Genomic DNA, 12,125 nt, shown 5'->3' with positions numbered 1-12,125 from the left:
CCGGGTGACGATGAATTTTGCGTGGGTCACATCATCAATGCACTTCGTGATGTAAGAGTCAGTATAGTCCTCTATGTCCGTCCGATTGTTGCAAGCGGCCGCCTGCTTCAACATTTCCCAGTCAGTAGTGCCAAAGCAGTCTCGAAGTGCATCAGAGGCACCCTCAGGCCACACTCTTATCCGCTTGCGAACCGGCATGGATGCTTTCACCATTTGTCTGTATGCGGGCAAAAGCATAACAATGATATGGTCAGAATGTCTAAGATGGGGGAGGGGGTTTATGGTTTTATTTACAAATATTACCCCTATAAACTCTTTGTCCCATTCCTTTTGCACCAGTGTTAATTTAACAAATTTAATGACCAATTAGGTGCGTGAAAAAGCTGTTGATGCTATTGCACAAGAGAAACAGCAGTTTTGAGAAAAATGTTTGTGAGGTCTTCTATATTTGAAACCCCATTTTGTTTCAAGAATGAGTGTGGTCCATGTTACTACCAGGACTCGTCAAAATCAAACTATTTGAAACAATAATTAGTCACATCTGAAGAGAACAAAGAAAATCAACGAGCTTTAATGATATCTTTAAATATGGTGATCTGAAAATAGTTCAGTAACAATATTGCACCAAGCAGAGCCTCATGTCATCAAGGCCGACAGTATCATAAACTCTTGAAAACTGAGGACGCATCTGCACAATTTTCAGTAGTCATTCTGTTTGCTCATCACATCTTTATATACAGAGCATGAGGCCTTTGTGACATTAACATATCAGAGCAGTGAAATTCTGTAAAAATGGATAATAAACCAAATTTCTTTAATTCAAAGAAATATACAAACCTATTGCAACTCATCATTATTTTTTGTCTAAAGGTGTTCTCTCAATGACATTCACACTGAAGGATGATAGAAATACATATATACACTGTCATGTAACATGGGAATTGGGAAACAAATGGTGCAAGAAAGTGAGTATGGATTGCTCCCAGGAATAAATTGGCAGGGCCGACATTCCAAATTTTAAACAGCAGATGGGGCAAAATCTGAGTAGGGTATTAGTGAGTGAATTGGCCAAACTGAAATTCCAAAATATTCCAAAAGATGGTGCCAAATCGTTGCCAGAAACCAAAATTGAGCGTGGTCTGATCGAGGGAACACACACGAGAGCACAAAGGTGGTTTTTATTATTCTTTTAATTGTATTTTATTTTACCAGCTTGGCTGAAATATATTCTGTAACGGCTTAAAGCAATATTATCACAGAATTGGACTAAGCTGCCCACCCTTATGAGAATAGGGGTGTGTTAAAAAGGGTAAAACAAATGAGTTCTTGGTTTTATTATTTCATTTTATTTTTTATGTTTTATTTCAATTGCTTGGCTGAAATATATTCTGTAACGGCTTAAAGCAATATTATCACAGAATTGGACTAAGCTGCCCACCCTTATGAGAATAGGGGTGTGTTAAAAAGGGTAAAACAAATGAGTTCTTGGTTTTATTATTTCATTTTATTTTTTATGTTTTATTTCAATTGCTTGGCTGAAATATATTCTGTAACGGCTTAAAGCAATATTATCACAGAATTGGACTAAGCTGCCCACCCTTATGAGAATAGGGGTGTGTTAAAAAGAGAAAAGAAAGAGATCAATTCAAAGGCTTTGATTTATTTTGATTTAATGGTTGACCAAAGTCTGACTTTAAAGTATTGGTTTTAAAAAAAGGAGAAGTAAAGAAAAGAGGAAGTAGGGTGCCTGCCAAGGGGGTTTTCACAGAATTTCAGTGGAAAGAGTGAGCCGGAAACGAGCTGCCCGGAAAAACCGCAGGGGATGAGCGTGGGAAGCTGGACAGTATAGAAGCCGTAGGCGTGGGAAACTGGACAGTATAGAAGCCGTAGGCGTGGGAAACTGGACGGTATAGAGACAAGCGGAAAAGGGAAGGGCCAGAAAAGTCTATAAAAAGGCCACCCTGGCCATCGACAGGGCTCTCTCCTGACCGCGGTCATAATGAACAGAAGCCGGTAGGAGTTTCAAGACTTTTTCCAAAGCCTTCGAGATTTTTGTGTGAGACGCAAGATTGCTGGCACGGATTAACTTGGATTCACTCAAAAGAATTGGACTGGACAATTTTGCTTGAGAAACTAGGTGAGAGGACCGACTCCTTCTGTATCTCCGTGCGGGAAGGGAGCCAAATTATCGGGGTAGTGGGATCCCCTCATGGCCAAAACTAGTTTCTAAATTAGATTTATAGAGATAAGATCGAATTGATCACTCGACTTTATTTCCACCAAAAAATAACCCCCAATTGGTACCCTCATTTTCCTCTTTTCTGATTTCATTGTTGCAATCAAAATTACTCCGGGATTGAATGATTGTATTTGCAAGGGCATCAGTGAGTGGAATTGTTCAGTTTTTGGAGGATTGTGATTTGTAATTTTATTTCAAGTTTCTTCAATAAAAAGAGTTGTATATACTCATTTAAATCGTTGTGCGCTAATTTGTATAATTTATGCAGTCGATTGTTTGTGGATGGGTTGATGAGTCGATTTATTAACGGGAGATTTTAAGAATTAGAGACTAAAGAATCAGATTTATTTCCAAACTCTGTTTTTGCCATACTTCTGCTAATTTGATTTACTTCCGAAAAAAAGAGAAGTGGGCTTGCGGCTTTCGCAAAAGCGGAACGGGGCCGATCAAAAGTATTTAATTTACTCGGGCCGCGTCAAAAACTACTTTGAACAGTTTTGAGGGATTAATTTGCCTTCAGAATTAATTACAGGATAATAACAATTCGATTGAATCATCTTGAACCCGTATTAAATAGAATATCGTGTAGTCTGAGACAATTGAGTGCGAGGAAGCGCTTTTACGGTTAAGTGTTTATATATATATATATCGCTAGAATTAGTTAATAAAGTATTAAATTTATTCTTAAACACTGTAATAGTCTTACTTCTGCTAAATTGACGTGCTCCCGGAAAAAAGGGAAGTAGGCTTGCGGCTCCATCAAGAGCGCAACGGGGCCTGAGCCAAAGTGTTTGATTTACTCCGGCCGCGTCAAAACCTGAGCCAAAGTGTTTGATTTACTCCGGCCGCGTCAAAAGTACTTTGAATGATTCTGAGGGACTAAATTGCCTGCAGAGTTTATTACCGGATAATAATAATTCGATTAAATCTCTTGAACCCGTATTAAGTAAAATATCATTTCGTCGGAAACAATTGAGTGCGAGGAAGCGCTTTTGCGGCTAAGTGTTTATATATGCCGTTAGGATTAGTGAATAATGTGATAAACTTATTCTTAAGCGCTGTCATAGTCCTACTTCTGCTATTTGGACTGGCTCCCGGAAAAAAGGGAAGTAGGCTCGCTCCTCCAGCAAAAGCGGAACGGGGCCTGAGCAAAAGTATTTAATTCACTCGGGCCGCATTAAGAGCCACTTTGGATGATTTTGAGGGGTTAATTTGCCTTCAGAAGTAATTACGCCTGTACGGTTAAGTGTTTATATAGATAACATTGGAATTAGTGATTAATGTATTAAAGTTCTCTTTTCAACTCTATCATTGTCATACTTTAGTCAATCTGACTTTCCACGGAAAAAAGGGAAGTAATCTCGTTACTTCCCCAACCCGGCCAGAGCAGGGCCATATTAAAAGTTACTTCGGCGAGAGCAGCGCTACGGGGCGCTATAGACTAACGAATCCCTGAGGCCTTAACCGAGGCATCTAAAAGCATCCGTAACGAATTACCAACATCAAACAACTGAAGGGAGCCATCATTACGGCGTGGTCATACCGGCGACTTGCCTCGAATTGAGTTACTCGGCTTGCGCGTCGGATGATTTAAGCGGGATTGACGTCGTATAGAAGTTAGGTTGATTCCAAGAGGATTAATTTGACTCGGGTGGTCAGCTGCGGACGAGTCCCTTCGCCCCGGCTTATCGAACCCGTTACCGGGGAGCCGGAGGCACTTTATTGGAAAGTGCACGTTTGACAACACATAGAATAAACAAGTCATCAGATATCAGCCCAAATAACATCAGTAATATCCATAAATAGAAAAAAATATACCCTCAAAACATTTTTTGCTTTGCTCTTCAATCCAACAAGAATTGAAATGTAGCATCGTATTGATCTCACTGCTGTTATGATTCAGTGCTTTGAGGGTCATTGAGATAATATATACACCCAAATGCAGTTACAGTGCATAGATTTACTCAGCATAAGGATCATGTGCAATGTATTAGACAAACAGGAAAATTGTACCAACATTTGTATTTTGGAAATAAATTAAACAACCCCAAGACAATGTATTGTTGTTGACAGGGAAACCAAGTTGAGAGGTTTGATTTCCTCTAGTGAGTAACATGGCAGAGATGACATTATTGTTAAGAGGATTTTGTAAAGTGTTTACATCTAAGGGTTCTTTAGCCTTGTCCCTATATTGTGATATCACTCTTTTAAGGCTTTGTGCGGTAAACCACTTTTACAGATAATCTATTTACATCTTGCAATTTGTGCAACTATTATCAAAGCTGTGAATAAAAAAGACAATTGACTCTCAAAGGACGAACATCGCAGTTACCTGACTGTGCCAGTGTTTATAAAGCAAATGACACGCTAGTGTGTAATTTACAAATAAATTAATAGGGACTTAGCTATTTTTTTTAAACTTCTCAACCAACTTCCAACTTGTTGATTACCTTTTTAGAGGGCACCAGTAAGGCACATTAGGACAAGCACGTGAATTGCGACCAAGTAGGCAAGAAAGAAGTAACGTGAGCGTGCACGGCTCATCAGCAACCGGGAAAAGTACAGGCCTCTTCCTCTGAACCAACGTCTGCATGCCACCATTCCGACTTTCACCTGGCACACAAGTCACACACAAATCAGACACAGAAATTTGACTGGTATAGAAAGTATGTATTTTCCTGACTATAAGTCGCTCCGGAGTACAAGTCGCACCAGCCATAAAATGCATAATACAGAAAGAAAAGACATATCAGTCGCACTGAAATATAAGTTGCATTTTGGGGGGAAATTTATTTGATAAAATCCAACACCAAGAACGGACATGTCATCTTGAAAGGCAATTTAAAATAAAAATAGAATAGAGGCTGAATAATTGTACAGAATTGTAGTACTAATAATAATTGTACGGTATGCTAACATTACATGGCACATAAACAACGAACTGAGAATGTGCCTGGTTTGTTAACTTAACATATTAAGAGTTATTCAAATAACTATAGCATAAATAACATGTTAACAAGTTTACCAAACCATCCGTGTCAGTCTAAATCCAATTAAATCTTCATCCTTGGTGTCACTTTCAAACAACTCCAGAAGATGCGGCATTGCGCTGAATGACGAATGAAGGTGATTAATTGCCAATCATGTATTTGCATTAAACCCATGGAGAACTGAGCTGAAAAAGGTGATTGGTTGGGGCAGTAAACTAGAAGCGGCCCCTCAAGTGAGTGTAAATACTTGAATGAAAATGGGACTGGCAGCATGGGCCTAGGGACGGGAATTGGAAATTAATATTACCGTAATTTTTTGACTATAAGTCGCGTTTTTTTCATAGTTTGGGTGGGGGGGCGACTTATACTCAGGAGCGACTTATATATGTTTTTTTTCACAAATTTTTGCTTGATCATTAACACATCACTTACAAGTATAGTTGACCACTTCACGTTATTTTTAGTATAGTTGATCACTTCACATGCTTTGATATCTTAATCTTGAACATATTCAAAACATCCCCTCCGTGAGTTGTCGCCTTATTGTGGTGGAGGGGTTTGCGTGCCCCTATTATCCTAGGAGCCATGTTGTCTGGGGCTTCATGCCCCTGGTAGGGTCACTCATGGCAAACGGGTCCTAGGTGAGGGGCCAGACAAAACACGAGCCCCTTATGACGAATAAAATATATGGATCTCGTTTTCCCTCGCCCGGACGCGGGTCACCGGGGCCCCCCTCTGGAGCCAGGCCTGGAGGCGGGGCTCGAAGGCGAGCGTCTGGTGGCCGGGCCTTCGCCCATGGGGCCCGGCCGGGCACAGCCCGAAAAGGAAACGTGGGTCCCCCTTCCCATGGGCTCAGCACCTGTGGGAGGGGCCAAAGGGGTCGGGTGAAGTGCGAGCTGGGTGGCGGCCAAAGGCAGGGACCGTGGGGGTCTGATCCCCGGCTGCAGAAGCTGGCTCTTGGGACATGGAATGTCACCTCTCTGGCTGGAAAGGAGCCCGAGCTGGTGTGCGAGGCAGAAAAGTTCAGACTAGATATAGTCGGACTTGCCTCCACGCACAGTTTGGGTTCCGGTACAAGCCCTCTCGAGGTGGGTTGGCTCAGATGGTGGGGGAAGATGCCGGTCCGACCTGGGAGACCCAAACGCTCTGTGAGGGTCTGCTGGGATCGTCTGGCAGAATCCCCTGTCAGGAAGAGCTTCAACTCCCATCTCCGGCAGAGCTTATCCCACGTCCCGGGGGAGGCGGGGGACATTGAGTCCGAGTGGACCTTGTTCCGCGCCTCCATTGTTGAGGCGGCCGACCGGAGCTGTGGCCGTAAGGTCATTGGTGCCTGTCATGGCGGCAATCCCCGAACCCGCTGGTGGACACCGGCGGTAAGGGATGCCGTCAAGCTGAAGAAGGAGTCCTATTGGGCCGTTTTGGCCTGCGGGACTCCGGAGGCAGCTGACAGGTACCGGGTGGCCAAGCGGAACACGGCTTCGGCGGTTGCTGAGGCAAAAACTCGGGCGTGGGAGGAGTTTGGCGAGGCCATGGAGAATGACTTCCGGACGGCTTCGAGGAAATTCTGGTCCAGCATCCGGCGTCTCAGGAGGGGGAAGCAGTGCAACGTCAACACTGTTTACAGTGGAGATGGCGTGCTGCTGACCTCGACTCGGGACGTCGTGTGTTGGTGGGGAGAATACTTCGAAGACCTCCTCAATTCTACTTACACGCCTTCCATTGCGGAAGCAGGGCCTGGGGACTCTGAGGCGGACTCTCCAATCTCTGGGGTTGAAGTCACTGAGGTACTTAAAAAACTCCTCGGTGGCAAGGCCCCGGGGGTGGATGAGATCCGCCCGGATTTCGTAAGGGCTCTGGATAATGTGGGGCTGTCATGGCTGACACGTCTCTACAACATCGCGTGGACATCGGGGACAGTGCCTCTGGATTGGCAGATTGGGGTGGTGGTTGCCCTCTTTAAGAAGGGGGACTGGAGGGTGTGTTTCAATTACAGGGGAATTACACTCCTCAGCCTCCCTGGTAAGGTCTATTCAGGGGTGCTGGAGAGGAGGGTCGGGAGGTCGAACCTCGGATTCAGGAGGAAGAGTGTGCCTTTCGTCCTGGCCGTGGAACAGTGGACCAGCTCTTCACCCTCAGCAGGATCCTCAAGGGTGCATGGGAGTTCGCCCAACCAGTCCACATGTGTTTTGTGGACTTGGAGAAGGCGTTCGACCGTGTCCATCGGGAGGTTCTGTGGGGGGTGCTTCGGGAGTACGGGGTACCGAGCCAACTGATAAGGGCGGTTCGGTCCCTGTATCACCGATGCCAGAGTCCGCATTTCCGGCAGTAAGTCGGATTTGTTCCCAATGAGGGTTGGACTCCGCCAAGGCTGCCCTTTGTCACCGATTCTGTTCATAATTTTTATGGACCGTATTTCTAGGCGCAGCCGAGGCGTTGAGGGTGTCTGGTTCGGGGACCTCAGCATTGCGTCTCTGCTTTTTGCAGACGACATGGTGCTGTTGGCTTCTTCAGGCCGTGATCTCCAGCTCTCACTGGAGCGCTTCGTAGCCGAGTGTGAAGCGGTCGGGATGAGGGTCAGCACCTCCAAATCCGAGTCCATGGTCCTCGATCGGAAAAGGGTGGAATGCCCTCTCTGGATCGGGGATGAGATCCTGCCCCAAGTGGAGGAGTTTAAGTATCTGGGGGTCTTGTTCACGAGTGAGGGGAGGATGGAACGCGAGATCGACAGGCGGATCGGTGCAGCGTCGGCAGTAATGCGGACTCTGTACCGGTCCGTCGTGGTAAAGAGAGAGCTGAGCCAAAAGGCAAAGCTCTCAATTTACCGGTCGATTTACGCTCCTACCCTCACCTATGGTCACGAGCTATGGGTCGTGACCGAAAGAACGAGATCCCGGATACAAGCGGCCGAAATGAGTTTTCTCCGCAGGATGTTCGGGCTCTCCCTTAGAGATAGGGTGAGAAGTTCGGTCACCCGGGAGGGACTCGGAGTAGAGTCGCTACTCCTCCACGTTGAGAGGAGCCAGATGACGTGGCTCGGGCATCTCATCAGGATGCCTCCTGGACGCCTCCCTGGGGAGGTGTTCCGGGCATGTCCCACCGGTAGGAGACTGGCCTGGGAACGCCTTGGGATCCCCCGGGATGAGCTAGATGAAGTGGCTGGGGAGAGGGAAGTCTGGGAATCCCTCCTGAAGCTGCTGCCCCTGCGACCCAACCCCGGATAACCGGAAGAAGATGGATGGATGGATATTAAAAATATGAAAAATAGAGAGAAGAAAATCAAATAAAGTAATTAACACTTTAAAGCGCTTGATCGATAGATTTAATGATTTGGAGTGACACAAATGGTTTGATAATGTTGTTGTTTATGTGATAGTTACCGTTTTTTCCGTGTATAGTGCGCAAAATTTAACGAATTTATTGTCCTAAAATCTGGGGTGCGCATTATACATGGGTACAATTTTTTTTTTTTTTTTTAATTTTTTATTTTAATTTTTTTGTTTTTTTTTTAGAAAACAAAACCAACAACAGGACTGACCGACAAAGTCGTGGAACAAAAAGGCAGGGTGACATTACCAAAGACAGGAACAGAAAGCAAACAGACATCATGACAGTAACACATGCAATGATCCGACGGTGAGCGAGGGGCAGACAGGACTTAAATACAAAACACGTTACATCGATTGAGGTGACACAGGAAGAGAGGGGCGACGCGAACAGAAACTATGGCAACCTAGACACATAGCAAAACTGGGGACGAGACGTGACAAATGTCCCTCGAAATGAAACTTGAAATCACCAAGTTTTGGTTTCCAAGGGTGTTTTTATTCCTCTTCAACGTCTCTCCCATACAGAGCCGCCTTTTTCACGTCCGCACGCCTCTTTCCCGTGCGCGCACGGAGCGCGGTGGTGCGTTTATGGGCAGTCGGAGAAATCAACGCCAACAAAAAAAATTACATCCACCCTAGTTAAGACCATACCAAAGACTATAAAAATGGGACCCATTGCCTCCCTGCGTGTGTGACGATCATTGGGACTTAAAAAAAAAGAAAAGAAAAAAAAAAATTCATAAAAAAAAATTCATAAAAATTGGGTGCGTATTATACATGGGTACAGGCTTTTTTCCAGCATCAGCATGCCATTTTTAGGGTGCGTATTATACATGGGGGCGCACTATACACGGAAAAAAACGGTATTTAAAATATAGTTTATATATCGTTGTATGGGCTTGTGGAATAATGAACTGCGGCGCGGCACACGGCATTGTTGACAAAGGACGATCGATGGATTTAATGAATTGGAGTCATACAGATGGTTTTATAAACGTGCTATTGTTTTTTTTAAATAACTGAATGTTACGTCAGGCCCGTTCTCAGCTCCTCGTTTGTGTTTGTCACGTTAGCATACCGTATTGTTTAGCCTGTTGTTGCACGTTCATGTCTGTTCTTGGTGTTGGATTTTGTCGAATAAATTCACCCCCAAAATGCAATTTATACTCCGGAGCGACTTATATATGTTTCTTTCACATTTTTGGGCATTTTATTGCTGGTGCGACTTATACTACGGAGCGATTTATAGTCCGAAAATTACGGCCATTACATATTGCTGTGATGCTGTGCATTTGAGATTTTTCATTTTCATTTGTCTATGGTGTGGAATTTGTCTCTTTGCAAATATACATGAAATGAAATATGCAAGTCAATCATTCTTCAAATACGACAAAATAAGTGCTCGTATGAATGGGCATCTAAAATGGCACTCGCTAAGGCTAGCTGACGAACATCTAGTACAGGGGTGGGCAAACTACGGCCCGCGGGCCACATACCCGCTTTTTAATCCGGTCCGCCGAACTTGTCAAAATTATAGTAAAAAAAACCTTCATTTTCCCCTTTCCCTGCAATACCTACTTAAAACACATTGACCGTTGTTGGAGTGTCGCATGTTTCTCTTTATTTAACTTTAATTTTCACTTCGTTTCATGTCACCATTTGAGCCCTTCTGTGAAAATGAGTGGACCAAAGAGAAGGAAAGTGGACAGTGAATGCCGGGTTTTTAAGAAGGAGTGGACAACAAAATACTTCTTCACTGAAGTCCGATCAACGGCTGTATGTCTGATAGGCCAAGGAGCTGTTGCGGTTTTCAAAGAGTACAATATCAGCTGTCACTTTGCCACGAAGCATGCAAACCATGCTAGCAAGCAGTCAACACAAGAACGGGCGGCTACTGCTCAAAGGTTGGCAGCTAATTTACAGAGTCAACAGAACTTTTTTCACAGACAAACTTCAATTCAAGAGTCAAGTACCAAGGCGAGTTATTTGCTGCCATTCAAATGAACAAAGGCTAGCAAGCCTTTCTTCGGAGGCGAGTTTTCGAAAGCGTGCATAGTAGAGAGAGCAGGTCTCTTGTGTCCGGAAAGCAAAGCCAAGTTTGAAAAAATCAGTTTAGCACACAGGACAGTGACTTGCCGCGTGGAACTGATTGACGCAGATATAGTGAGCGAGTTAAGCAAAAAGGCAGAGTCCTTTAAGTTATATTCACTAGCACTGGATGATAGTAACGACATAAAAGAAACTGCTCAGATCCTAATTTTTATCCGAGGGATTAACCACAGTTTTGAGATAACGGAGAAGCTTTTGAGCATGGAATCACTGAAAGGGAAAACGCGAGGAGAGGACTTATATGAACAGGTATCTGCTGTCAGAGAGAATGAAGCTATTTTGGAGTAAACTTGCTAATGTCACTACGGATGGATCGCCAAATTTAACTGGAAAAAACATCGGGCTGCTGAACAGAATCCAGGATAAAGTGAAAGAAGAAAACCCTGACCAGGATGTTGTTTTTCTTCACTGCATCATTCATCAGGAGTCTCTGTGTAAGTCTGTATTGCAGCTTAATCACGTCGTGGATCCAGTTATAAAACTTGTTAACTTCATACGAGCAAGGGGACTTAATCATCGTCAGTTCATTACGTTCCTGGAAGAAACTGATGCGGATCACCAGGACCTACTTTACCACTCTCGCGTCCGCTAGTTAAGTTTGGGGAAAGTGTTTCAACGAATCTGGGAGCTCAAAGAGGAGATTCACTCATTTTTGTTGTTAATGGGGAAATCCGACGAATTCCCTGAGCTGAGCGACACAAACTGGCTTTGTGACTTTGCATTTGCTGTGGACATATTTTCACACATGAATGAGCTGAACGTGAAGCTACAGGGGAAAGATCAGTTTGTGCACGACATGTACACAAATGTGAGAGCCTTCAAATCCAAGATGGGTTTATTCTCCAGGCGAATGTTAAACAAATCTTTCGCACATTTCCCCACACTAGCCGTGCAGAAAGAGGCCGCCCGAAATGCGAAGAAATACTGCAAATCACTGGACGACCTGCACAGAGAATTTTGCCGTCGGTTCTGTGATTTGGAAAAAATTGACAAGTCACTTCAACTGGTGTCCTGTCCCCTGTCACAAGACCCCGAATCAGCACTGCAGAAGCTGCAATTGGAACTGATCGATTTTCAGTCTGACTCCGTCTCAAAGGAGAAGTTCAAGTCTCTTAAACTGAATGACTTTTATGCTTCACTTAACGAGACCATGTTTCCAAACCTTCGAAGGACTGTACAGAAGATGCTGGTGTTTGGCTCAACCTACGTGTGTGAGCAGACGTTTAGCGTCATGAAAATCAACAAAGCTCATCACAGATCCTAGTTAACAGACCAACACCTCAGATCTGTCCTGAGAATTGCCACAACAAAACTAACTCCAGACTTTAATGCACTGACAAAAAAAGGAGACCAACAACACTGTTCCCACTGAAATTGGTGAGTTTTTCTGCTGTTATGAAAAACGAGTTTGCAGAGTTTGATTTTGCGGAGTTTAACACAAGTAGATTTTATTGAGCTTGA

General features: G+C 44.2%; 1 protein-coding gene and 1 long non-coding RNA gene across 2 annotated transcripts in view; one reads left to right on the top strand and one right to left on the bottom strand.

The window, feature by feature from the left end:
• Nucleotides 1-542: 542 nt before the first annotated feature.
• Nucleotides 543-12,125, bottom strand: part of si:ch211-220f16.2 (golgin subfamily B member 1) — a 125,681-nt gene continuing 114,098 nt past the window's right edge. Inside the window, exon 26 of the mRNA XM_061275715.1 lies at nucleotides 543-4,852. Coding sequence (XP_061131699.1) covers nucleotides 4,694-4,852 — 159 coding nt within the window. The 3' untranslated portion in view covers nucleotides 543-4,693. The remainder of the gene's footprint in view (nucleotides 4,853-12,125) is intronic.
• Nucleotides 1,999-12,125, top strand: part of LOC133152272 (uncharacterized) — a 29,529-nt gene continuing 19,402 nt past the window's right edge. The window contains exon 1 of the long non-coding RNA XR_009714101.1: nucleotides 1,999-2,137. This is a non-coding gene — a long non-coding RNA (uncharacterized LOC133152272). The remainder of the gene's footprint in view (nucleotides 2,138-12,125) is intronic.

The sequence above is a fragment of the Syngnathus typhle genome, linkage group LG4, assembly GCF_033458585.1.
Source record: "Syngnathus typhle isolate RoL2023-S1 ecotype Sweden linkage group LG4, RoL_Styp_1.0, whole genome shotgun sequence".
NCBI lineage: Eukaryota > Metazoa > Chordata > Actinopteri > Syngnathiformes > Syngnathidae > Syngnathus > Syngnathus typhle.
Note: the sequence above shows the minus strand (reverse complement) of the source record. Positions and strands in the feature narration are given on the sequence as shown.